The 25,299-nt window shown below is 57.3% G+C and overlaps 1 protein-coding gene across 1 annotated transcript in view; it reads right to left on the bottom strand.

Moving 5' to 3' along the window:
- Positions 1 to 25,299, bottom strand: part of UNC5A (unc-5 netrin receptor A) — a 60,888-nt gene that overhangs the window by 2,171 nt on the left and 33,418 nt on the right. Inside the window, 9 exon segments of the mRNA XM_063087424.1 lie at positions 86 to 254; positions 489 to 576; positions 3,328 to 3,630; positions 3,741 to 3,929; positions 4,924 to 5,088; positions 6,541 to 6,721; positions 6,887 to 6,990; positions 7,268 to 7,411; positions 12,967 to 13,188. Coding sequence (XP_062943494.1) covers positions 86 to 254; positions 489 to 576; positions 3,328 to 3,630; positions 3,741 to 3,929; positions 4,924 to 5,088; positions 6,541 to 6,721; positions 6,887 to 6,990; positions 7,268 to 7,411; positions 12,967 to 13,188 — 1,565 coding nt within the window.

Raw genomic sequence — 25,299 nt, 5'->3', positions numbered from 1 at the left:
TCAAGGCCAAATGAGCGGGACACCCATGCTCCACTCTGAGGCCAGTGTTTGCAGGGGAGGGGTTCAGAGGCTGTTTCCTGCTCACCTCCCAGCTGCCCTCACAAGACTGCTTCTTGAGGCGCAGGCTCCAGCTGTCGGGGCTGGGCTCCCCACAGTGGTCCATGGCGAGGATGACTGGCCGGGTGAGCAGGACTCCAGGGGGCCCACAGCTAACGATGGGACTCAGCAGGGTCTGACAGCCGGCTAGGGGCAACCTCAAGTGGGGAAATATGGGTGGGGAGGGAAAGGTGTCAGTGGGCTGTCCTGGGGGCCTTGGGCAGGGCAGTCGCATCCCGGGGCCGGGGGCTGCAGAGCTGGGTGTAGCTCTTCCCCTGCCGTCCCTCAGCCAGGACAGACCAGATGTAACAGTGTCTGGGCAGGGGCATCCCAGTGACTGAAGGCAGCAGGCAGGACCCTCCCAGCCCCAGCAGCAGGGCCTGTGCCCACACCTCACGTCCTCTGGCTTGTGCAGCGTGAGATAGATCTCGTAGATCTTTCCTCGTGGTATGGCATCTGGGGGGATGAGGAGGCTGATTCCTGTAACAGAGCAGCAGGAGGGCCAGGGCTTACCCGCTGCAAAGACGCCCAGTGCCCCACCAACCAGCTCCTCCATGGGTCTCCCTTTGAGGACTGACTGGTGCCAGTCTGCTGTAGGGATGGCCATACTGTCCAACCACACACATAGGCATGAAGCTGAGTCAGGGTGACCCCAAGGGCAGCTGAGGTAACCCAGGGGGGAAAACATGCCTACTTAGCCCAGGCATAGAAAACCCTGGAACAAAATGTGCCAGGTATGCTGTACCTACCTCCTCTATCAGTTGAAAGGCACTGGCTGGAATCAGAGCATTCCCTGCTTGAAACCTTCCCTGCCTCCAGGATAAAGTCTAGCTCCCTGGCCTGGCACTGAAGGCCCTTCACCTCGGGCCCCCACTACCTTTCCAGCAGCATCTCCAGCCCAGCCCTGCTGTGTACATGGCAATTCTGGAACCACTGCCTGAGCACCACTGCTCTCCTGTCTTGCTCAAGCTCTTCCCTCTCCATTGGCCCTGGCCACCTCTGGGGACCGGCGACTCCCTACCACTGTCACTATCCCTGCAGGTGGGGCCAAGTCTTCAACAACCTCTCCAGCTTTGGTAGCCCTCCCTGGTCTGGAAGCCGTTGCCCAAATGCCCTCCCTCTGGCTGATTCGCCTCTGCCACAGCGTCTTGCAGGAGCAGTATCAGAGTGTCTGCTGAGAGGGGAGTGGTTGGAGGGAGGAGGACACGGCAAGGATAGAGGCCAGGGACTCATTGTAGGGGTGGTGAGGAGTGACCCTTTCATCTCAGGACAGGGGAAGGGGAGAAATTCTATGGCTTTATCCAAGGAAGTCCAAAATCAAACGCATACTCTCCAAAGTGGGCAACTCTGAGGTGGGCTGGGCTGGAATATTACTATTTCACAGGAAATGGAAGCCCAGGAGAGGGAAGCCATTGATCACAAATTTACAGCTAGTGCTCCCTTTACTAGCCTGCACTGCCCCCTGGTACCGGCTGCTAGTGTTGGTGACAATCCCAGACATACTTGCATGACTGGTCTCTGTGAGGGAGGTTACATGGACTCACATAATTATTCAACAGATACTAATGCCGGGTACTCAGGACGGTGAGGGAAAACAACAGACCCTCTCTTGTGAAGCTCTCAGCCCAGTGGGGAGAAAGACACCTAAACTGCAGTAAAAGATGTGGGGAGAGTGGCAGCCCACTACCCAGCCCAGGGAATGAACAGCTGGGGCCACTGAGCACCCACTGTCTGCCTGCCTCTGTTAGAGCTGACAGGTACCATTTCACCTCGTCATCCTAGTAGCCCCGTGACGGGTTCATTTTCATCCCACATACGGGGAGGACATGAGGCACAGACAGCAAGAGCTGTCAGGCCAAGACCCAAAGGAGAAGTAGCACATGAGCCAGTGGAAACAGCAGAGGGACCCATGTGTGCAAAGGGCAGCATGGTGTGTTAGGGGTGCCGAGAGTCCACTGTGTGCAGAAGTGCATGTGGGAGGGAAGAGGCTGCAGTAGCTGGCCGGCAGGGGAGAGGTCATCTGCCTTGTCATGTGGGCTTTGCAGAGGGCAGCGGGGAGCCCCAGAAAGGGTTCAAGCAGGGGAAGAACGTGATCAGCTCTGGCTTCATTGGGTGAAAGGAAACTAGATAAGGGATATTGTGGCCGGGGCCAGGAGAGGCAGTGGGGACAGATGGGAAGCAGGATAAGGCAGGAACTACTGAGGAGGGAGAATACACAGACTTGATGTGTGACTGACACTGGCATGGGGGCATGGGGGCATGGAGGCAAGTGAGGAAGAGTAGGAGGTCAAGGTGACCCCATTAGTTTCTGGCTAGAGCGACTACACTGCACTCACTGTCCATGAGCTGGGGAAAGTTGGGAAGGAGGAGGCTCTGGAGGAGGGTGGAAGACGGTTCTGTTTTAGGCACGAGGAATCTGAGGTGCTGTGAGACATCCAGATGGAGCTGCCCAGGAGGCAGCTGGGTGTACAGTTTTGTTGCCCAGGAGTACTGCGGGCTGGGGATGGAGGAGTGGGAGTTATCTGCACAGACTGGGCAATTAAAGCCATGGAGTGGGTGAGATCGCTTGCTCACGGAGAAAGGTGTGCCGAGAGGGAGCTCTGAGGAACACCTGCATTTAGGGAACAGGCACAAGGAGTAGCCGGAGAGCGGCAAGAAAATCAGGGGCGCATGGGTCATCTAAGCTGAGGAAATGAAGAATTTCAGGGTGGGAGTGGCCAGCCACACCAGAGGCTGTGGTGGTTTCTCATAAGATGGCCATGGAAAGGGTCCATGGATTCTCTAACAAGGTGTCTTGGAGACCCAGCCAGAGGGGTTTCTGTGAAGTGGTGGGAGAAAGCCAGGGTGCGGTGGAGGCCTCTGTCCAAGCCTGCATGTTCTATCTTTGTCCTCTGCACTCTGTCCACCAGTTTGTGAGCTCCTTGGGGTCAGCACTTGTGCTACATCTGGGCCCAGAGCCCAGCATGGAGCCTGGCACATGTAGGCTGGCTGGCTGTGTAAATGAATGGACAGTATTCTTGTGCCCAGAGGCAAGAGAAGGGAGATAGCTCTGGCCACAGCCCCAGCACCATCCCCACGGCCAGCCACTACTGCCTTGCTGGTCTGGCTTGGCCACTCAGGGAGGCTGGGGGCATAGGAAGAACATATGGGCTGTCCGGTCCTCCTCTAGGAGGGAAAGGAGGCTGGTCTTGCCTCTCAGGGTTCCCTGGAGCACCCTGGAGTCCTCCCTACCTGTATTAGGTATCATCAGCCGGCCCCCGAGGAAGTTGAAGGTCCCGTAGGCCATGTTGCTGGTGCCTCGAGGCAGGGAACGGAAGTAGTTCTGGGTGGAGAGGCGGGAGACGAAGTCCTCGGCCTCAGAGGTGGGCGAGCTGTGGTGCAGCGTGTGGCGGCCACCCCCCAGAGGGCTGAGCAGGTGCCCATTGGTGAGCTGGAACTTGGGGCTGGGCCCGTCCTGCCGGGGACACAGACTGCCCTGGTAGGTGGTGGTGGTGGTGCTGAGGTCTGGCTGGATGGTGAGCAGGTGGGGATTGTCTGCAGGGATAAAGGCCAACTCAGGGAGTGGCCCTGAGGGTCCCCCCCCACCCCGGTGGCTCTGGGTGCAGGGACTCAGGTAGGAGTGCTGGGGGCAGGGGGCACCTCACCTGCTTTGCTGGGCTTGATGCTGACGGGCTGGAAGCCTGAGGTGAGGATGGACGAATCAGCCACATCCGAGTCCAGCCCCTCCTTCTTCCGGCAATAAATGAGGATGAGTACAAGCAGCAGCAGGACAAGGCACACGGCCACAGCAATGAGGCCCACATAGAGGGCCACGTCCTCCGGGCCCGAAGAAGCTGCGGGAGACAGAGTGGCCTTGGGAGGGGCAGGGATGGACGAGGCTGGGAAGGAGAGGTCAGTGGTCTGCATCACGGGAGGATGTGTCTGCACTCTGGGGCATCAGCACTAGTTGGGCAGCAGAGGCTTGTGGTAGGCAGTGTGGAGCCAGCACATGTATGTCCTGGCCCTGCATTTATCACATCCTTCTCGGGTTTGAGATGCAGACTATGGTTGCTGCCAGCACAACGGATGAGGGGAAGAGCTACTTCCTCAGGACAGATGGCCTGGGAGCCTGGCTGCTAGGACAAACCCGCTACTTGCTCTTCTGGGGACCACGGCAGCTGGAGTTGGGGTGAGCTCCTGGGATCCCCAAAGCAGGAGATCTGCTTCCTGTGTGGTTCCAGGTCAGTCCCTGGGCCACAAACAGGGGTGTGAAGCCCTTCTCCTTGCCTGCCTCCCCCATGCCTGGGGCAGGGCCAGTGAGGGGGTGATTGACTGCTTGGAGGAAGCTGTATTGATTTTAGAAGCGTTCTGCATAATGGAAGAAATGTCCATCAGAAAGGAATTGACACAGATAATTAGGTTTTTAATTGAAAGAATGGGGGAGGGTGTGTTCTAGAGAAAAAAAAAAAATCCAACAGAGATCTTTAATTGTTAGTTATGGTCTTGTAATTAACAGGCCTCACAAGCCCGGCATCCCCACAGGACTTGTGTGTGCACTTGGGGGATGGGGTGGATGTAAGGCTGTGGGGGGAAGTGTTTGGGTGAGCGTGTGCAGAGGGGTGTGCACAAGTCAAGGTTCATATTTATGCATGTCTCAGGGGATGTGGAGGTGGGGCGGGCGTGGGCACGTGTGGGTGTGTTAGGAATGAGGGGGATCCCCGAGGGTCCTGAGCTTTAGACAGGGGTACAGGCTGTGGCAGGGGAATGATACCCTTTGCCACCACCCCCCAGGCCTGAGCAGGGCCGGTCCTGGAAACAGAAGAGGACCCTGGGGTGGGGAGGGCTCACTGTGCACGCAGAGGTCACTGGTACAGTTGCGGGTGTCCAGGTCAGCACCCTGGCACTCCTCGCCTCCATTGCGGGGCGCTGGGTCAGAGCACTCACGGCTCCTCCAGTGGGTGCAGTCGAGCCCACAGGCTGACCACTTGCTCCATGGGCTCCAGCTGCCGTCCACTGGATGAGAGACAGACATGGGAAGAGAGGAGACGGCGTGGTCAGCCTGGGGAGCCAGTCCTAAGCAGTCTGCCAGTATGGCTGTGCTGGGCATCCGGACTGGGCAGGGCGAGCTGGCCTGGGCCTGGATGCAATGCCAGGGCCAGGCCACCAAACTGCACACCCTCTAGTGTCCAGCTGGCCCGGATGACGCATGCTAATGACAGGGAGGCGCAGATGACGCCAGGGACTGCTTGGCTCTCCCTACACCAGAAGGCCGTCCTGGCCCTGGGGCAGTGAGAGCTCTCAGTCACACAATGACCCTTCTGATCCCAGGCACAAGTGATTCTGTAGCCCCAGACTGAGCCCCAGACACTGTCCTCTGACTGAACCTCAGGCCCTGTGACTTAGACCCTATGTTGAGCCCCGAGCCTGGACGCAGACCAAGCCCTGACTCCAAACACACCCTGTGCCCCAATCCCCGCCTCAGACTGAGCCTGGCCATGTGTGGCGGGCGGGTGGGATGGAGCCATGGGAGGGGGCAGGCTGGTAGGCACAATGGAGCCAGGGCACGGAGATGACGTGGTGAGGAGCGATGCGGAAGGTGTCGGCCACTGGTACCTGGGCACAGGGTGGCGCAGGCTGTTTTCTGGACATTCTGTCCCTCACAGAAGGCGCCCCCGTTGAGAGGCGCCGGGTTGGTGCAGCTCCGGCTCCGTTTCTGCCAGCCACGCCCACAGCTGGCGCTGCAGACGGACCACTCGGTCCACGTCGACCACCCACCGTTCACTGGCCGGACAGAGAAGGACTGGGGTCAGGGAGCGGGGGCTTTCTCAAACATGCTGGCCCAGGAGACAGGGTGTGAGGGCAGAGGGGCTGTGAGCTGGGAATGGGTGGGCTGCAGCTGTGCTGGGAGGGAAGGCCTGGAGGGGATGCCATGCTTGTGCCTGCTGGCCCCTGGGGCCTGGCAGCACTGTTGCACAGTCCTCCCTTCTCCTGGCGGGCGTGGGTGCTCAGGGCAGCCAGGCTGAACTGCAGCTCACACGCTCCTCCAGCCTGGACCCCAGCCTCACATAGGGCAACCCCTGAACCCCCTCCCTCTGCCTGTTCCTGGGGGTGCTTGCGAGTGTTTGGCCTCTACTTCCCACCCTGGGGACTCAGGATCATGATTGGGGGTATTCTGCTGCCTTTCCTAGACTCCCATCCTGTCCTCACATCTCCTGCACAATGTCCCCTGCCCACAGATGACCATCAACCTGTCCCACCCCTCTGCCCAGACACGCAACTGGGCTTCTCAGCAGCCATGGTGAGCCCTTTCATGTCCTTCCCAGTCAGGCCACAGTCTGGTCTGCTGGGCCCTGGCTCCATGGCCTCTCTCCACCCTGCCAGCCACACATCACTGCTCAATGGCACCTCAGTGCCTCTCCCTATGACTGGGGAGCCAGTACCACCCCTCCAGTGCCTGGGGCCCACCATAGACGATGACAGCAGCGGAGGCGCTGCGGCGACGTGCCACGATGTTCTTGGCTACACAGGTGTAGTTGGCCGTGTCAGCCAGGCGGGCCTGTCGCACCACTAGGCTGTGCTCCCGTGTGATGTACACGTTGGGGTCCAGGGACGGGTCCACCAGGTCCTCATTCCGGAGCCACTCCACCTGGGGGAGCAAGCAACACCACTGCACTGCCACCCATGCTGGCCTTGCCAGAGTGGAGAGTGGCCCCGGCAGGGAAGGGGGAAGAACCCAGTGGGCTGGGCAGGTGGGACCTGAGATCCAGGAGCCCTGACCACCTGTGGAGTGGATACTGGAGTCCCCTCTCACCTCAGCTGGGGGGATGCCTTCTGGTGGGCGGCAGGGCAGCACAATGCCCTGCTCCAGAGACACCTCCTTGGCTAGTGGCTCCTGCTCGAAGTTCTTGCGCAAATCTGGGGAAAAATAGTGTCCTCCTGCTTGAGTGTGTCACAGCAGCTCAGCGTGGATGGCTCTGTCCCTCAGTTCTGCTGGGGCATGGCACATGGCAGAAGTGCCAAGTGCCCAGGGGGACATGGGGGTGGCTGGGCAGTGTCCATACACACTTCCTCCACCCACCAAGGCAGGACTGTGAGGTTTTTTGACAGGTCTCCCTCCTCCAGGAAGCCTGCTGTCCCCTCTCTAGGTGACACCCTCTGGCCACCCCTGCTTGAGGCCCGGCCCTGGACTCACAGGCGATGCGGATATAAGCCTTCTGACTCTTGGTGGTGCCAGAGGAGCTCCACGCCACGCACTGGCACCAGTATTCCTCCAGCCCGAACACTTTCTCCACCTGCTGCCTTGACACATTGATGCGGACCTCCATGGCAGGCAGCCCTGGGGGCGGGAGGGGTGGCTAGTCAAGGCCCCGGGCCACATGGAGCCTCTTTGCCCCATGTGTGGGATCTCCACACCACCCACGGCCACTCTCTGTGTGTGGCAGGAGAGGAGACTTTAGGGGCAACCCTCAGCCTGAAGGGAACTCTGGGTGGTCAAAGGGAGTGCTTGATTTGGGTCTCCTGAAGGCCAGGAGTGAGGTTCAGAGAACTTCCAGTCATTATACTTTGTTGCTTGAGTCCTGACTCCCTGCAGTCACTTACAAAAATGTCCCTAATGGGACTTCTGGCTTCTGGTAGAGCTTTGGGCAATAGGGTCTGGCCTCCAAGAACCCCAGGCAGAAAAGGTGGGGTGGACAGTCTGAGCTCTGGGGCCTTTGTGGGTAAAAGAATGAGGAGGGATCTGGCCCACCCCCCTTGAAGGTTAGCAGGTAGATCCTGACATGTGATAATATAATAACAGCCATTAACAATGTAATTACAGTGATTATGTAGTATGAGAATAGATCTCTGGGACTTAGTAAGGGTTTGCCACATGCTGGGATGTTATCTTCCTCAATCCACTCCCTTGGACAGCATGGTTCCCACTTGACTTGCCATGGACAAACCGGCTGTCTGAGTCCAAAGTGTGTTCAGGGTTCTGCGGTCACCGTGGGTGGGCTGAGGGTGCCTATCCAATAGACAGAAACTTTGGCAGAGGGTGAGGGGGCAGCCAGTAGAGGAGAAGCCAGCCAGTGATTGAGGGTCCAGGACCTGTTCTGCTCAATTGGGGTGGGCTGGGGGGAAACCACTCTGCAGGCGGACTTAGCAGCAGCCCCCCTTCTGCCACACCTGGGCCCAGAGAGCAGGATGTGCCAGGAGGGCCCACAAGGGGGGATGTCAGCTCTCCTCCCACCCCTTAGTTTGCGGCCAAAACCAGTGTCCCCAGGAGTGAGAAAAGACCGTTTGTTTCCAATTTCTCCTCCTCCTGACCCCAATTTCCCTCGGGTCATTGGCTTATCAGAACGAGTGAGAGAGGCCGGGCCACCAATGTGTTTCCATTGTTAACAGAGAAATTCAATTAGGGCTGCATTGCAGGAGGAGCAGACAGCCTGGCTGAGCCGGGCAGTCTGGGAGGCTGATTTCCCTCTTAATTTCTCTAACATGTCTTTCTATGACCCCTTCCCAGACCCCCCACTCTTCAGGAGTCTCTCTGGCTCTCACGCTGTACCCCCAGATTTTTCTATCACTCGCCCCTGCCCCCAGCCAGTTCTCACAGGAGATGGGTGTGTGGGGAGGGTGTCACCTCTGGCTGAGATCGCTATTGTTGGGCTACTTCCCAGGCAGCAGGGCACTGCCTGCTGTCCTTTTTCTCCTACTCTGCCTGCCCCATTCTCTAAGGCACCGGATGTGCACACTCTCTCAGGGGGAGAGATGGTGGCTGAGAGCCAAGGGCTCCCTCTCAAGATCTGTGAATAGGAGAGGGGTCCTGGGCACCAGCTACCTGTCAAGCACATGGAGTCTCAGGGCATCTGAGAAGGAGCCTTGGGTGGAGACAGGGCCCTTTGGCCCTCTCTTCCTCCTCTCTGCCTCTGGGGTTAGGGGTGGGGACCTTCGAGAACATTCTGAATGGGGTACTTTTTCTCCCCTGGGTAGACAGGTCTACAGATGGCTACTCCTCCCCTGTGGTGGTGGGAGCTTGGTGCCCACTCAGCAGCTCACATGCCGCTCAGTCGCCTCAGTGTGGGGAGAACAGCACTAAATTTAAGTGCTCCCTTTCTTCCTTTGTTCTCTCTCCCCTTCTGTCCTGTCACCTCCTCTTCTCCTTCCTGCTGCCATGAATGAAGGCCAAGTGTGTGCATGATGTCCCAGCTCCAGGATGTCCTTTAGTCCTATAAGCTCTGGGAGGGCTGTGGGCTGAGGTGGGGGACACAGACCCTGCCCTGCCAGGTCCTTGATGAGAGGGGTTGTGCCGTCCACCCCTGCAGGTCACTAAGCCTGGTTCCTGGGAGCAGTTTCTGGGTACAGCTGTGTCTGTACCTGCCAAGTAAATGTGAGCAGGTGCCAACCTGGGGGAGGGGTGGGGAGGAAGGAGGAGGGATCCCAGGTAGACTGGGTTGGGGCGTGTGTACGTGAGTGAATGCCGTGGGCTCATGTGGGGCCCCGATGAGGGCACGGTGAGTGTTTCTGGGAGGCAGATGGTTGGTTGGGAGCTCTGAGGCCAAGCTGGGACTTATGTTCTCACCTTCTGAGCAATCTGCTTCTAATAATCAGTTTGTTTAACACACAATAAATTATTCTTCCAGACCCAACTCCAGTGCTTGGTTTTGCAAATTTCAGATTTTTATAGTGTCAGCAGGTTTGGGTTCTAGCATTTTCAGGCTTTGGTCCCTTCTTGCTGTCCTTCTGGATGGGGAATGAGGGCAGATGAGTGGGAGATGGGTGTTCTCTCCTGGAGAGTCCACCAGTGACCCCCAGCCCCACACACAAATGGGCGGGGCTACAGATCTGAGTGGACCTCCCACCCCCAGCATACCTGTCTGATCACACAACATTTCTGGTTCAGGGTCTTTGGACTGGGCACCCACATGGCACCACCACAGTTGTAAGTTTGTGGGCAAGTAAGGAAGGCCTTTTTCTTCGTCTCAAGCACTCAGTGGCTTTGGGTTCAGAGATCAATGGGATCAATGAACATTCAGATGTACCGGCCAGGGCCGCCCATGGGAGGCCTGAGGTTGGATGGTCAGGGCAGGAGAGGGCCTTGGTGGTTACAGGTGGGATGTGTTTCCATGAGCTCTGCTTCCCTGCCTGGCTTGAACAGAGCAAGGCCATGGAGCCTGTTGGGGGTTGTGGGCTGGGGGTTCTCGGTGTGTGTGCTGGCCTGGGCCTGTGACTGCTTTTTCAGGCAAGGGCCTGGGTCCTGGCAAGCCATGGATCTGAGACCTCGTGATGGCAGGGGTGTTTCAGAAAAGGACCCTCTCCTTCCCCGAGAGCCACAGGGAGCTAGACTGGAGCCTTCCAGGAGGTTCCAGGACAGGCCCTCAAGGATGCAGGAAGGTAGCTCTCTGACCACAAGAGTAGGACCTCCCCTGTCCTTTCCCTGAGAGACCTGCTGCAGCAGTGGGAGAGCTCATTATGTGCTGGGCCCCGGGCATGGGCTGGGGAGAAAGGAAAGGCCTTCTGCTGGGCTCCGACTGATCATATGAGAGCTCACAGCTTACCCAATAACCTGCAAGGGAGCTCTCATCATCCCTGTTTTACAGATGATGAAACTGAGCCCAGGGCGGGGACTTGCCTGAGGTTTTGTGGTGAACCCTTCCACCAGGACGGTGTGGGCCCCAAAGCTGCCAGGGCTGGGGGAGGCTCTAGTCCTGGGAGGTGCCGCTGGTGCCCAGAGCTCTCTTGGGCGACCTTGGTCACCCACGCTCTACATCTCCTTCCTGAGGGTGGGAAGCAGAGCTGAATCACCTGCACTGAGAACCTTGGAAGCTTAATTTCCAGCACCTAACCCAGTGCCTGGCAGAGCAGGTTCTCAGTCAACACCTTAGAACTGCACGAAAGAAGCTGCGATCAGCAGGCCCGGGCAAGGCCAGGGCAGTGCAGGGCTCAGGAGCCTGGGCAGGAATCACTAGCCCGGAGTTGGGGCAGAGAGGTCAAAGAGACAGACCCCTGGGGCTCCGGGGCTCCTTGTTGTGGGCTTAACTGACACTTAAGGGGATGGAGACCTTGCGGACCTTGGTAGGGGAGGATAGGGCATGACTTCTGTAGACCAGAAGACCTGGTTGAGGCCCTTTTGGGACACTGGACAAGTCAGACATAAGGCCTCAGTCTCATCTGTAAAATGACAGGCAGGTTCTGAGGACTAAATCCCATGCTGCCTAAATCCAGGGCTCTTCAGCTCACACCTGAATTGCTGAAAGAGCTTCCAGACAGTTCTCTTTGGCCAGCGTCTTTCCTTCTTCCACTTTCCCTCTGCCCAGCATGATCTTCCTTCAGTGTAAATCTGACCGCAGCCCTCTATGGCTTAACAGCTTCTGATGGCCTCTTAGAGCAGCCTCTGGTCACTGCCGCCTGCCCTCCAGGCTTGCTCTCCTGCCCCAAACCCAAACCACCCCAAGGGCCTGCTGTTCCATGCATTTGCACTTTCCATTCCCTTGGCCTGGGAAATGTTCTTTCCAGGTAGTTTTAAGACCTGAGCTTCGACATGACTCCTGTTCTAGGAATCCTTTCTGGATCACCCCCAAGCCTTCCCTTGACATCTGTGTGAGTCCTGGGTACTGCACCATGGCTTGGGCCTCACATCAGTGGCCTGTGTGTCCAGCTTGGGCCATACCCTCCACAGGGTGTGAGTGCTGTGTGTCTCAGGCTGGCTGAGGCCTCAGAGGGAAGAGGCGCAAGACTAAACCTGGGGGCTCATAAGGTGTGGGTGCTCAGCAACACGCCAAGGACAAGGGAGAGGAAACTAGCTGAACTGGGCTCTAGTGAGGAGGAGCAGGGGAGGTTCCTGTCACCTCCTGCCTCTCTCTCTGCCGGTCTTGCTCTTGGGAAGTGGTGGAACCCAAGCAAGGGCTCATAGCTCATGTCCCCATTGCCCACCTGTTGCCTAAGGACAGGGCTGGTGGTGGAGGTCAGGGTGTCCCACAGAAGGGGCACTTCTTGGGTCTGCCCTCTGCCCTCTGCCCCTGGAGCCCCTCCCTGCACATTTCAGCCATGTCCTGCTGGTTCCTTCTCAGTGCCTCTGGGTCTGCTCCTCCCATCACCCCTCCCCCCACACTGGTGGCCCAAAGCTCTGGCCATGTCACTCTGCAGCTTGAAATCCCACAGGAAAGCCACATCACTTCAGTCTCCTTGCACACCCTTGCTTGTGCTGTGTACTCTGCCCGGGATACTCCTCCCCCTCTTCCCTCCCTGACCAATTCTTATGCCTCCCTCGGTTGACATGTCAGGTCCCCTGAGGAGCCTTCCTGGGTGCATCGGGCAGGCTGATTCCTGCTGTCCTCTTGCTGAGGTTACCATGCTGTCCACCTCTGCAGGGGCTAGGGCTTTCTGGGGGTGTGGGCTGTGTCCCAGCACAGAAATGGGTGCTCAGGGGACATGTGAATGAATGCATGAATGAATGAATGAATGAATGGACACACAAAGAAAACAATCACAGAATGTGAGGTCTGTGAGCTCTTTAATCATCTGGGACCCACTCCCTCCAATGCTCTTTTCTTTGCTGGCATCTCTAGCAAGGCTGCCCCTGGCCCTGCCCTGCCTAGCCCGGGCTCAGACATGGTGGTGGGGACCTGCCCCTCTTGCTGTGAGACCCTGGGGCATTTGGGAGGGGGGCTACCCTCTTCCCCACCAAGCTGGTGAGGGGTGGGGCCTCCCAGAGAAGGCCTCTGTGTGTATACATGGGGTCCCAGGTGTGGGAATCCTGCCTCGCCTGGTGACACAGGGAGTGGTGGGATGGTTTCATCCTGGCTTTGCTGCTTATCACAGGCATGCAGACTGGGGCAACTGTGGGCACCTCTGAGCTGGCTGAGCCACGCTTCCCCCTCAATACCTCCACCCAGCGCCCCAGCCCGGCCTCACCACTGCTCCCGTCTGTGCTGCGCTCGATCACGTGGTCCACCTGGCGCACCCACTCCCCGTTGCACTTGAAGAATATCTGTGTGGCGGGTACAGCCTTGCACACCAGCAGCACTGGCTTGTTCTTGACGATGTACACGTCCTCGGGCTCCACCAGGAAGTGAGGAAGCAGGTCTGGGCTGGCGCCGGGTACCGGGTTGGCCACTGTGGCACTCTGCTGGGCACCTGTGGCAGGGGCAAAGCAGGCAGGTGAGCCAGGCCCACCCTGGACCTGGCCGGGCTGGGTGATGCAGAGGCAGCTGGCACAGCAAAAGGCCCAGCTTGGAAGAGGCTGGTGGGAGGAGAGCGAGCCCAGTTTCTGCTGTTTCCCAGCTGGGCAGTCCCCAGCCACTTGATGCCCTCTTTGAGCCTCAGTGGCCTCCTCTGTAAAACAGGGGAAGAAGAAACCCCCTGCACTTCTGAAGACTGTGGTGAGACAAAGGGGGCTAGGGCGGGAGTCCCAGCACCTAGGACGCCTTCCACACGTGGCAGCAGTGAAAGCCCATTATTACCCTAGCAGGAGTTCGGGGATCTGGCAAGGCAGGCCACCTCCCTGCGAGGCCCAGGGGAAGGCTGGAGGGAGGTGGACCCTGGCAGGGCAGGTGGGCACCCTGAGGTGGGGCAGAGGAAGGGCCCCCTTTATCTGGTACCCTGGCTGCTGGGCTTGTTTCCTGGTTGGCCCACTCCCTGGCCCCCATACATAGTAGGTGCTCAGAAGATATCATGTTGGGTGGGCATGGGCAGGGTGGGAGCAAGGAGAGTCTGTCTGGGGTTCCGAGGGACCTGGGCCACTTCCCACTCCTTCAAGGAGACCTGAATATGGGTTTCTTTCTAATTTTAACCAAAACCCACAACCATCCCACAAGTCATTTGTTGCTAATTACACAGGTAATTGGCTCTGAGGCATTGGTGGAGGTAAAACCCCCCAAAGAAGTCTGACCTGTCTACCCAACCAGCAGGACCCCTGAGAGGGTGAAGGTGGGTAGGAGGGGGGTGCCCTCAGTTTACTCCCACCCAGCTCTCTGCCAAACAGGCCCCCAACCAGCCTGGCCTCCCCTGGCTACAGTGATTCCCACACCAATGCACACTCAAAATTCACAGGGGCCTCTAGGCATAAAGGGGGAAAAATGTGGGTTTCTAAGACCCAATCTGCTGCTTGCTAGTGGTGACCTTGGGGAGTTACCAGCTTTGTCATCTGTGAAAGGGAGATCACGTCAGCCCTGTAGGGGAGTCTGGAGGTGCCTCACAAAGTCGGTCGGCCTCTTGACTCCTCTACCTTCCCCACGGTAGTCCAAAACCCACCGAGGGCTTCAAAGGGGGGAGGCTTGGCTCCCCACCCCACAGGGAGCAACCACACTGAATGCCAGTTGGTCCCTGCTCTCCTGCTTGCACAAGGACCCTCTCTTCCCAAGGCAGGAGTCTGCCCTCCACTCTGAGACCGTGATTTTGATGGGGTGTGTGTGTGTCTGCGCCTGGTCCTGCAGGCGGCCTGTAGGGCAGGCACCAGATGGGTGAGCTGGGAATGCCTGCCTAGAAGCTGAGGGCCTGGTGTGACTTCAGGCAAGTCCTCCCCTGCCCTGAGCCTGTTTCCTCCCCTGAAAAATGGGGAGATGGTGCCCAGTTCTTAGGGTTGCTGTGAGGATGAAATGAGAAAGGCACCGTGCTCAGTAAACGTTGGCTGTGGTCGGTACCCAGCGGTTCTGCATTTACAAGGGCTGGGGGTTTCACCTCCTCAGCTCAGTAACCCTCATAACAACCTCTTTGGTGGTGAGGGCTGATAAAGAAACTGAGGCAGGTGCCTTGCATTAGGGATGGCAGTGGGGAGGCTGGCCAGCCCTTCCCCCTCCCCTGTCCTCCCCAGCTTGGCTTTCTCCTTCTGGTGACCTCCCTCTGGTAGCCGCCCCCCTGCATGTTCCTGCAGCTCTGTAATGAACGCCAAGCCTTCATTCATAAGTGTAATCATACCTGCGGCTGTGAGAATGAAGGTCACCTTTCCCAGACCCACCCTGTCCCGAACCACCTCCACAAGGCTTTGCCAGTGCCCCCCACTGGGTCTGTTTTAGGATTAGGAAGGTGGAGAATGCAGGCAGGAGAGCCATCTAGATGTCTTACAGACAGGGAATCTGAGGCCTGAGGAGAAGTGTCTTACTCCAGAACCCCCAACTCTAATGCTGGGCTCGCAAAGTGTCCAGCAAGGGTGGCCTTGTGACCCCTTTGCTCCTCAGTGTCACTCAGCAGCCACTTGCCAGCCCCTGACCCAGGCAATGGGCTCAGAGAGAGCAGGGAGGGCCGATGCAGGCCTCCTAAGGTCTGGAGAATGAATGGAAGGAGCAGGTCTTGGGAGACCTGGGAGGGTGGGCTCTGGAGTGTGGGTGTGGGGTGGACGCTAGTAGGCTCAGTGGCCTCTCTAGACAAGTACCTGAGCAAGCCGCAGCATCTCAGCAGACCCCAGGGCTGTGTGGAGTACCACCCAAGCTTGACCCCAGAGCAGAGCCCTGAAGGGGTGTGGGAGGGGGGTGAGTGAGTGGGAGGGCAGGTGTCCCTGAGAGCCCCCAGTGGCAGGTTCCAGGCCTGCCCAAGCCATGCCCCTTAACAAGCAGAGGCCCAACACAATGGCCTGAGCTGCCTCTTGGCTCGGGAGCTGGGTGGGCAGGGGTCCCTGGCTAGGGGTATGGAGCAGGGAGGGGGTGCACAGCCCTCCAGCCTCCCTATCGATCAGCGCACCAAGCACTGCTCAAGTCAGCCGTCTGCTGAACCCAGCACAATCTCTCATGTCTGCATTTAACTGCTAATGAAAAATAAATGTACTGTGACCAATAAGGGACATAGCTCACTTCTCCAGGGCCTCCGTCACGCCATGCTGGTGCGGCCTTCTCCTCACCCCTGGGGGGGCATTTATTGGGTGAACCCAGGGGGTACCTTCCAGGCTGCAGCTATGCCCTCTAGCAAGGACGCTCTAAGGCCATAGGTGTGTGGGGGGGGTGGGGGCGGAGGTAAATTCGGGCCCTGCTAGATGTCCCCTAGGGGTCAGGGAAGTGCCTGGACAGTCAGAGCTGGCTTTCCCTCCCTCTGGCCCCGAGCTCAACATATGACCTCTACCCTTGTGGTCAGTGCCTGCAATCTGCCCGCCCTCACTCAGTGTCCCAGGAAGGCCTCTTGCCTGAACTAAGGCACAGCAGGAGCCTCGGGTCTCCCCTTCCATATTGCAGGCCACTAGAAGGAGCTTTCTTTTTTTTCCATGAATCTAGTACTTGTTTATCAAAAATAACACCTCACAGTGCATGCTCAGTGCCAAATATCTATGATCCTTTTAACAGGGCACGAGAGCTCTCTGGTTTGCTGCAGTCCCCCTCACTCCCTATTACCTCACCCTGGGCCTGCTTCTTCTATTTCCATTGCCTGCCTGGCTCCCTTGGATGTTTCAGGATTGGGCCACGTGCCTTTGTCTAGCATATAATTTCACCCTCTCTGCTTCTGGGGCCCATCCTCACTGGTACTATAGGTCTTATCACAGAAGAAGCAAGTTGGTGGCTGAGGCTTCTGTCCCCATGACCAGACTGTCCATCCCTGGTCCCTGCCCTCCAGCTCAAGGTTGCTTCATGCAGGCATTAGCAACTGGGAACTCGGAGTGCGGTGCCTATTGCTGCTGCCTCTGGGGCTGCTGAGGTGTCTGAAATGGGGAGAACACCACCCAGGCAGGTGCCTCTTGTAGGAGGTTCCTGGGGCTGCAGGAGAGCAGGCAGGTACAGGGCCCACTGGCTTCATGGACCCTGCATCCCAAACCCCACTCAGATTCCCAGTGGCTCCTTCCACCATTCCCAGTCCAGGCTTTCCCACCTGCACAGAACACGGCCCTGCTGCTCTCCTGGAATTCAGTTAGAAGAACTTTCATTTACTAGCAGATTCCTGATGGGTTCTTGTTCACCAGGAACTGCAGACAGGGCTGAGAGGATGGCTCAGGCCCTGAAGTAGGAACCTCACTTCCAGGGAACCCTGGGGCTGGCCGGCTGCTTCCTGCCTCTCTCAGGCAAGGGTGGGAGCACAACCTTAGTGGTTGGTCCCCACCCCCAGTATCTTCTCAGAGACAGCGAGGAAGGAGGGGTGTGTGTGTGCACCTGTGTTTGTAGGAAGGCTGGGGGACAAAATGGATGGCAACTACAAAAAGGAAGGCAAGCGGATGGAGACCAGGACCCATGACAAAGGGAGACAAGAGACCTCTGAGTAAGAAGGCTCAGCCAGAGCTGAGCCTGGGACAGATGCCAGCTTCTCCCATGACCTGATGTATTCATTCATTCGACAAATACTTATTGAGTGCGTGCTGTGTGCCAGAAACTGTTCTGGGCACTGGGATACAGCGGTGAGCAAGACAGACACAGGCCCTGCTCTCAGAAGCTTGCATTCAAGTTGGGGAAACAAAACAAAACAAAAATCAAGTATTTCGCATATTGGTGAGGGTTATGAAGAGGGTGGAAGTGGTGATGTATCAGAAAGGGTGTGGGTGAGAGGGCTCTAGAGGAGAGGAGTGCTCAGGGAAGTGACATCTGAGCGGCGCCTTGGACGCCAAGGCCAGGCTGAAGAGTGCTTTAGAAAGAGGGGACAGCGATGGGCCCAAGGCAGGAAGCAGCCGGGCTTGTTTAAGGATAGTGAGGAGGCCAGTGTGTCTAGAGCAGAGGGAGCAAGTGGGGGACTTGTTAAATCAAAGAGGAAGCAGGGTCTGGACCTTGGGGGCTTTTAAGGTCGAGTAAGGACATGGGTTTCATTGCAAGGGCCGCGGGAAGCCTTTAGGGGGCTGTGTGCAGGGGCACAGTGAGACCTTCCTGAATGAAGAATGGGTGGGGGGAGGCAGTGGCAGTGGGCAGTGATGGGGAGGCTGCTGTGAGCATCCAGCAGAGAGGACCGTGGTGAACCCGCCCCACCTGGTCCACCTGGGAAGTGTCAGCAAAGGTGTTGCCTCCTCCAGGAGGTCTTCCTGGATCCATGCTCTTTTGTCACTTGCCTGAGCACCAGCCCTGACCCCTGCCTCCCTCCAGGGTGTATGCCACATTCAGGACTGGGATGGATTTGTTTGCATGCTTCATTAGACTGTGAACTCCCTTGGGGCAGAAGCCCAGGTATGGCTTGAATGCTGATGGAGTGTTTGTTGAGTAACTGAATGACCACCCCTTTTATCCCTAGAATTTCAGAAGATCTGCTTAAGGATGGCCCCTTCACTCTTGGTCTGTGGGGAGCCCTGGAGAGAGGGCAGTGCAGCCCATAAGCAGAGATGTGGGCAGGGAGAATGCCCCTCACTCCCAGCCCCACTGACATGCTGCTGCTCTCTGGGGCTGGCCCCCCTGCTTTCCTCACCAGCAGTCTGGGAGGATAAGACCTGCCTGTGTAACTCTGAGGCTCAGGGCGGGTGCGAAATTGCTTTCAAATGTTTTATTTTTAAAAGGACCATGAAAATATGAGGTGTGATTAATCAGGCTATTAATGAACTCGTATTTACTGAGGGAGGGCAGTAGGGTAGGAGGGGAGGGGGTAGGGTGTCACACGGCCTCACTCAGGTGGAGAGGTAAGCGCTTCTTCTCCAGAGCAGCCAGCTCCCATGCTGTGCCCGCCCCCACCCCGCCACCTTGCTCTCTGGCTAACAGCCCCTGATTTTCCTCCAAGAATGCCCTGCCCCCACCCTCAGGCCATACAGTCCAGGTGGGCTGACCCCATCTCTGGCCCCAGAGGTGGGCACACTCCCCTTCCCCACACCCCCACTGACTGGTTCTCAGAAAGGCAGGCAGTTCACCCCATCTGAACAGACAGGATTCCAGGATCGTGGTCGGACTGTTGGGAAGAAAGAACCTCCTTTTCTGCTGCACTTGGAGCTGTGCGCATGTAGCCCTGGAGCTGCTGGGGCCACCAACAGGGAAGAGCCAGTCCTGCAGGCCTTGTAGGCCACCGTGAGGCCAAGTGCAAGGAAAGGCCTCATGGGTCTGAAGCAGGAGCTTGGAGAATGTAGACAAACAGGGGAAGAGAGGCCGACTCCTCCTGGCAGTGTTTGGGGCCTGGGATCCCAACAGGCTTGAAGGCAGAACTACCTCTGGATTCCCAGCCACACGAGCCAAGCTAATACATTCATTTTTTGTCTGACGCCGGTTAGAGTTAAGATGCTTTCATCCCATTGATCCACCTGCCCATTTGCTTCTGCCTGGGTGATGTCTACTCATCCTTCAAGGCCTGCTCAAACATTTCCTCTTCTGGGAAGCCTTCCGTGACCCCAGACCAAGTTGGCCACAACTCCTCTGAGCTCCCACAGCACCTGCGGAACTGGTCTCAGCACCTGGCAGATCGTATTGTGACCATTTATGAGTCTGTCTCCCTGATATCCCCTGCCCATCTCCAGAGTCTGGCCAGGGTCTGACACATAGCGAGTTCCCAGATAGTGTTTATTGAATGAATGTTGACCGTCATTCTCTGGAATGGGACCAGACCCAGAAATGGAGGGCTGGAAGTGGAGGATACAAACTCAAATGTGTCCTGGAGCCAGCTCTGCTCACCTTCCAATCAATCAATGAATCAATCAGTTCTATGGGAAAGGAACTGGATGTGGGAGAGGTAGAGGCAGAGGTGCAGGACCCCTGCCCTAGGGGAGTGTGGTCTCCAGGGGAGGCAGATAGGCAGGGAGCCACTGGGCACGGTGATGGGGCAGAGGGGCAGGAGACCACGCGGCTCGCTTAGCATGCAGACATGCAGGGGAACGGGGTTTGCACTCTCCTGCCATCTGCATCCTGCAGCCTGAGATGGCTGAGTGAGTTATGATTTTTTAAACACAGGCAATTCTGTGACGAGGGAGATTCACTCAGAGGCTTTGATAAGCAGAGACACGTTCTGCACTTGCTGTCAGAGAGAGATGCAGGCAGGAGTGCAGGGGGGAGTGGGAAGTTCCATGAGCCAGGTTGGAATCCCAGGCCCCCCATGCCTCAGCCCCTACCTGAGACTACAGATCTGCCTGGTGATGACGATGGGGTGCCATGGGGCCAAGAGCAAGCTGGGTGCATGCCCCAGAGTTCCTTCAAATCCCATACTTGGCTGCTTCCCAGGCCTTATTTGACCCTGCCCTTGTGCAAACCACCTGTTTCTAGAGCCTCATCTTCCTCATTTTTGAGATGGCGCAAATAGTGTTGACCCTGCGCATGGATGAGATGGGGTCAGGAATGTGGCCCACCTGGGGTCTTGCTTCTCTTCTCTTCCCTCCTTGCCCCTTTGTCCATTCTTGCTCCCAAAAGCACAGGACTCCCCGGAGGGCAGGGCAGGTCTGAGCCCACCTCTTTTGGCCTTGCCCCCATGTGCATTGACCCTGTGAGGGAGGGGACAATAGCAGTCTCTTCCATCTAGGAGCGTGCAGGAGGTGGAGGTGACTGCGGTGGGGGTAACAGCCCCTCACTATGTCCCTTGGAAGAGAGGGCTGTTCCCCTGACCTGTGCTCACAACACATGCATGTGTGGCATTCTGGTTTCCATGGTAATGTGTCTGTGAAAGTGTCACAGATGCAGTGGCCACTCCCTGAGATCAGAGGAAAGTCACCCTCTTCCCCAGTGGCCTCCAAGGACAAGTGGGTCACAAGGACAGACACAGGTGCCACAAAGAGGATATGCAGACAGGGAAAGAACAATGTGGGGTGGGGCGGGGCGAGAGACAGCACCGGCTCAGAGGATGGTCACCCCATGTGGGGTGCGCGGCCAGGCCTACTGCCTGCCAGCTGCCTCACACCAGGCTCTTCATTTGGCAGATGTACTCAGGTTCATTCTACCAACTCCTCGTTTTACAGACAGGTAACATGAGGCTCAGGACTTGCCTAAGGTCACACAACACACAAGGAGCAGAAGGGCCCTCGCTACTTAGCTGGGGCCAGGCACAGGGCAGGCATTCTGGGCTTTTCCCAGGCCAGCGTCTGGCCCTGCCTGCCACTCCCTCCTTCGCTCACACATCAACCCTCTATCTGTTTCTCAAAGCTTCCAAGCTCATCCCACCCCAGGGCCTTTGCACTTGCTCTTTCCTCTGCCTGCAGCACCCTGTCCCGGATCTCCCCAGGCTGCCGCTCTCTAACATTTCAGGTCTCAGCTCCCATGTTACCTCCTCCAAGAGGCCCCCAACTGTGTGCCTGATGTAGCCCCTCCTACTGCCCACCCCTTTCCCATCCTGCTTTCCTCATGCACCACTATTTGAAGACATCTGGTTTGTATACTCGTTTGTTTGTTATTGTCTGTGTCCTCTTCCCCTAAAGTATGTCACCACTGCAGGGACCACGTCTGTCTTGTTCACTGCCATAGTCCCAGCACCTGGCACAGGGCCTGGCACGGGGTAGGTGCTCTATAAACATGTGCTGAATGCACGAACGAATGACCCAGGGTCTTCCAACTCTATATCCAGTGCCCACACCTGGTGTGACACCCCTGCCATCGCCAAGAGCCCCCAAACCCACCAGCAAGGGGGACTTAGACACTACCAGGGAGGGAGTGCTGTGATGGGGGGACAGGCTCCTGGGGCCCTACCCAGGCCCCCTTCCTGCCAGGGGCCTTGCCTTGGGCCAGAGGAATAGTTAATAAAGCTGAGGTCTAAATAAGCATTTGATTAACACACGATAAAATAGCTATTGTGTCCCCGAATTAAGCTGTAATTGTGGCTGATAATTGGCTGGTTAGAATTTAATAAGCTGCAATTAAATAGAATGGAATCCAGGGTAATTATGTGGTCGTACAGCCCAGGGAGAACCGTGGAAGGAAGGCATTTTCCTGCATAGGAATCTTTTGCTGGTGGGGTGTGTGTTGCTGTGGGTGTTGGGTTTGGGTGGTGGTGGTGGTGGGGTGTGTGTGTGTGTAAGTCGTCCTCCACTTCTTACCTGGCAGAGGCAGGCGGTTGGCCCAGCCCCGTCGCCCGCACACAGGCTCTGAGTCCTGCCAGGGCCTGTGGCAGCCCCAGCTAAAAGAAACTTCCTGCAGGATGGGAGGCCAGAAGGGCGCAGGGAACACGAGGGAGCCAGGCAGGCAGGCAGGCGAGGAGAGGGTCCTCCTGTCTTCCTAATAAGGAAACTGGGGCTCAGAGAGGGGAAGGACTTGCTCAAGGTCACAAAGTGATCAGTGGCAGAGCTGGGCCAGATTCTCAGCTTGCCCACGGATCAAGGGTAACTCCAACCGGCCAGTGGGCTAGAGGACACTCCACCTCACCCCCTGCCCGCGCCAGCTCTCAAGGTGCCCCATCCCCATTTCCATCCATGTCCTTTGCAAGGTAAACACACAGGCTAAATAAGAATGGTGCACCTGCTCACAAATGCACCCTTTGGACCATGCCTGCCCCCAGCCAGTTGAAAGTCCGGAGCTGCCCCGGATAGGGCATGGAAAATAACTCTGCAGTCCTTCCTGAATAACCCATTTCCTTTCCCCGCTCCCCTCCCCCTCTCCTGAGGCCTGCTTGAGATCCCAGTGGGGCCACAGAGCTCCCCGTGGCTGCAGCCTGGCAGGCCCATCCCCACCTCCAGCCCAGGTGTGGCCCTTCCACAAGTCTGTAGGGGTGATGAACGGCATTGCCTATGAGCCGTTTATGACCTCATCAGCATTTTTACAATGTTGCTAGCAATTAATTTAATTAAAGACCCTGTCCCAGATATGGCGGCATTTCATATCTCACTGGTTTAATGTGAGCCCAGCTGGAGCTGGGGCCAGGGGTGGTCCAGGAGCTGTGGTAGCTCGGGGTGTGCAGGACAGGGAGGCCACACAGTCACTTGCCTTTGGTGGGTAGGAGACACTGCCCACAGCCACCACCTCCACCACGTGCGCGCGCGCACACACACACACACACACACACACACACTGTCATGGCAATAACAACAGTGGCTAACCTTACATGGATTTTCTCATTTAACCCTCACAATAACTCTAGGAGGCAAAGAACTATTTTTAATCTTCAATGTACAGGTGAGGAAACTGAAGTAAAAAGAGGGCACGTAAGTAGTGAGCGATGAATTCCTACCCAGACAGGGTGGCTACAGTGCTCCATGCTCTTAACCAGGACCCATTTACTCAGCAAATATTTGTTGAATACATCATGCCAGGCACCATGCTAGGCACTGGTCAATATACCAGTGCCCAAGATGGACCTATGTCCCTGCCCCAATGGAGTGGCCCAATGGCCACAGCCCCACCAGGAGGTCCCAGGCATGCAGCCTCCCAGAATCACGCTTGCTGTGGCTGGGTCCTCTACCATTCATGGACACACACATCACTGTCCTCTGTCCTCTGGCTAAATCTGGCTAGGGCAGCCGATGCCCACACCAGGATGGTTACTCTTTGGCCACAGGTCACCAGTCATCCTGTGACTCCCACTTTCAGCAGCTGAAGCCACCTGGACCCCTCCTATTACAGAGACCCACAGGGAAACCCAGTCACCCAGTGACAGATTCAGCTTCCAGCCCTAGGCGGAGGTAGTGGCTGGCACACACCACAGCTCCTCCCTCGAGCAGCCACCCGGCTGTGCTCTGCCCTGTCCAGAGATCCCACTTCCATGGCTGCCCACCAGCTCCTGCCTGTGGCTCCCCAACTAGGATTCCCAGCCCCCACCCCCACTGCTGAATTCCATCGAGACACTGGGTGTCTCTGAATGCCTCCCCAGAGCCTCATATCAAGCATGTCCCAAGCCAGCTGGGTGGCTTCTCCCAAACCTCCTGCTCCCAGGACTTCCTATCACAGTCAACAGGGCCACCGTCTCCCAAGGAGCCTCAGTGGGAGTTTCAGAGCAGCCAGGACTGACTGTGCACTGTTCTAGCCCCCGCATGTCCCGCCAGCCTCTCTCCCACCCACTCCCTCCTTTCCCATCTCATGGCTGTTTGCTACCCAACTTACTCAGTCCTCCCTCCCTTACACCCCACATGTCTTCTCTTGACCACCTCCTGGCTTTCGTACCATCCTCAACTATGCCACAGCGCTATTTCTAGAAAGAAAATCTGATCCCCACTTTCAACCTTGCAATGGTTCCCACTGATCACAGGGTACAGACGGGCTCTCCATATGCCCCCACACAATTGACGCATCATCCCCGGTTACCAATACACACCCTGCAGCCAGCTCAGCTGCATCCACTAATTAAAGTTGGGGCTCTCACTGCAATTTTCCCCACACCTGCAGGGTGCCCTGCCTACTCCCCATGCCCCCAGCCCCGTGAATCCATAATTCAAGCTGTCATGTCCTCCGGGACACCCCTCTCAGCTCCTCTCTGCATGGGGGATGCATGGCTCGCTCCTGTCTCCCATGGCTGAAAGCAGTATCCAATGGACATAGGGCTGGTTGTGCAGGAGGCTGCCTCCTCCATCAGACCTTGGTGGCCAAGAGAAGACACGTGTGGGGAAAGGGAGGACTGTGTGCACCCTCAAGTGCACACAGCAGGTTCAAGCCACCTCTTCTCAGCAGAGTCCAGTTCGGAGGTAAGTTGGGGGTCAGAGTGGTGGTTGAGTTGAAACATCTCCCCCACTCGCTGCAAGCTCCAGGGTGGGCGGGGGGAGGGGTGAGTCAGCGCTGTCTCTGCCCATGGCTGGCCAGGACTCATACTCAATGAGGGCAGGGGCAGAGTCCTGAGTTGGGCATCAGGAGGCTGGGTCCCTGGTCTCCACTCTGCCTCTACCTGGCTGTGTAACCATGGGCAAGCCATCCCCCCCTCTGGTTCTCAGAAGGGGTGAGACTGGGTCAGAGGTGGCAAACTTGGTTGCCTTTAGGGGCTGGGTGGGGACCTGGAGAAGTGGAGAGTGATGGTGCCCATCCAAAAGGTCATCTCAGCCCAGCTAACCACGGCCACTAGGGCAGGCCAGCCAAGAGGTTCATGGTGCTTTTCTTTCAAGAAAAGCTGGAGAGCCATTTTTATGTGAAACCTTCCATTTTAAAATGTTGACAACTAATTTAAACATTTTGAACACTATGGGCCAAACAAGTTGGCAGGCCAAAGCCAGACTGGACAATGTCCAAGGTCTCTTCCGACTTTACAAATTGGGGCCACAGAAGGGCAAGGAGGAGCCCCTGACTGCCACTCACTCCAGCTTTGTCCTGCTCTGCCAGTCTCTCCTCTTCCCCATTCTTCCTGCCCATGCCAGCACCCCATCATTCCTGGGAACCCCCCCCATCACAGCCTCCTGAAGGAGGTTCTCTGGGGCTGGGCAAAGGATGGAGGGGTCATCCATCCATCACTCCAGGTGGCTGGGATTTAATTGTCAGCACCAGGTGTCCACCTTCACTAGGCACTGCCCCTTCCAGAGGCTGAGGGGCCACTCCCTGCTTGGGGAAG

This window comes from Cynocephalus volans, chromosome 2, assembly GCF_027409185.1.
Source record: "Cynocephalus volans isolate mCynVol1 chromosome 2, mCynVol1.pri, whole genome shotgun sequence".
NCBI lineage: Eukaryota > Metazoa > Chordata > Mammalia > Dermoptera > Cynocephalidae > Cynocephalus > Cynocephalus volans.
The sequence above is the reverse complement of the archived record's forward strand: the minus strand, read 5'-3'. Positions and strand labels throughout refer to the sequence as shown.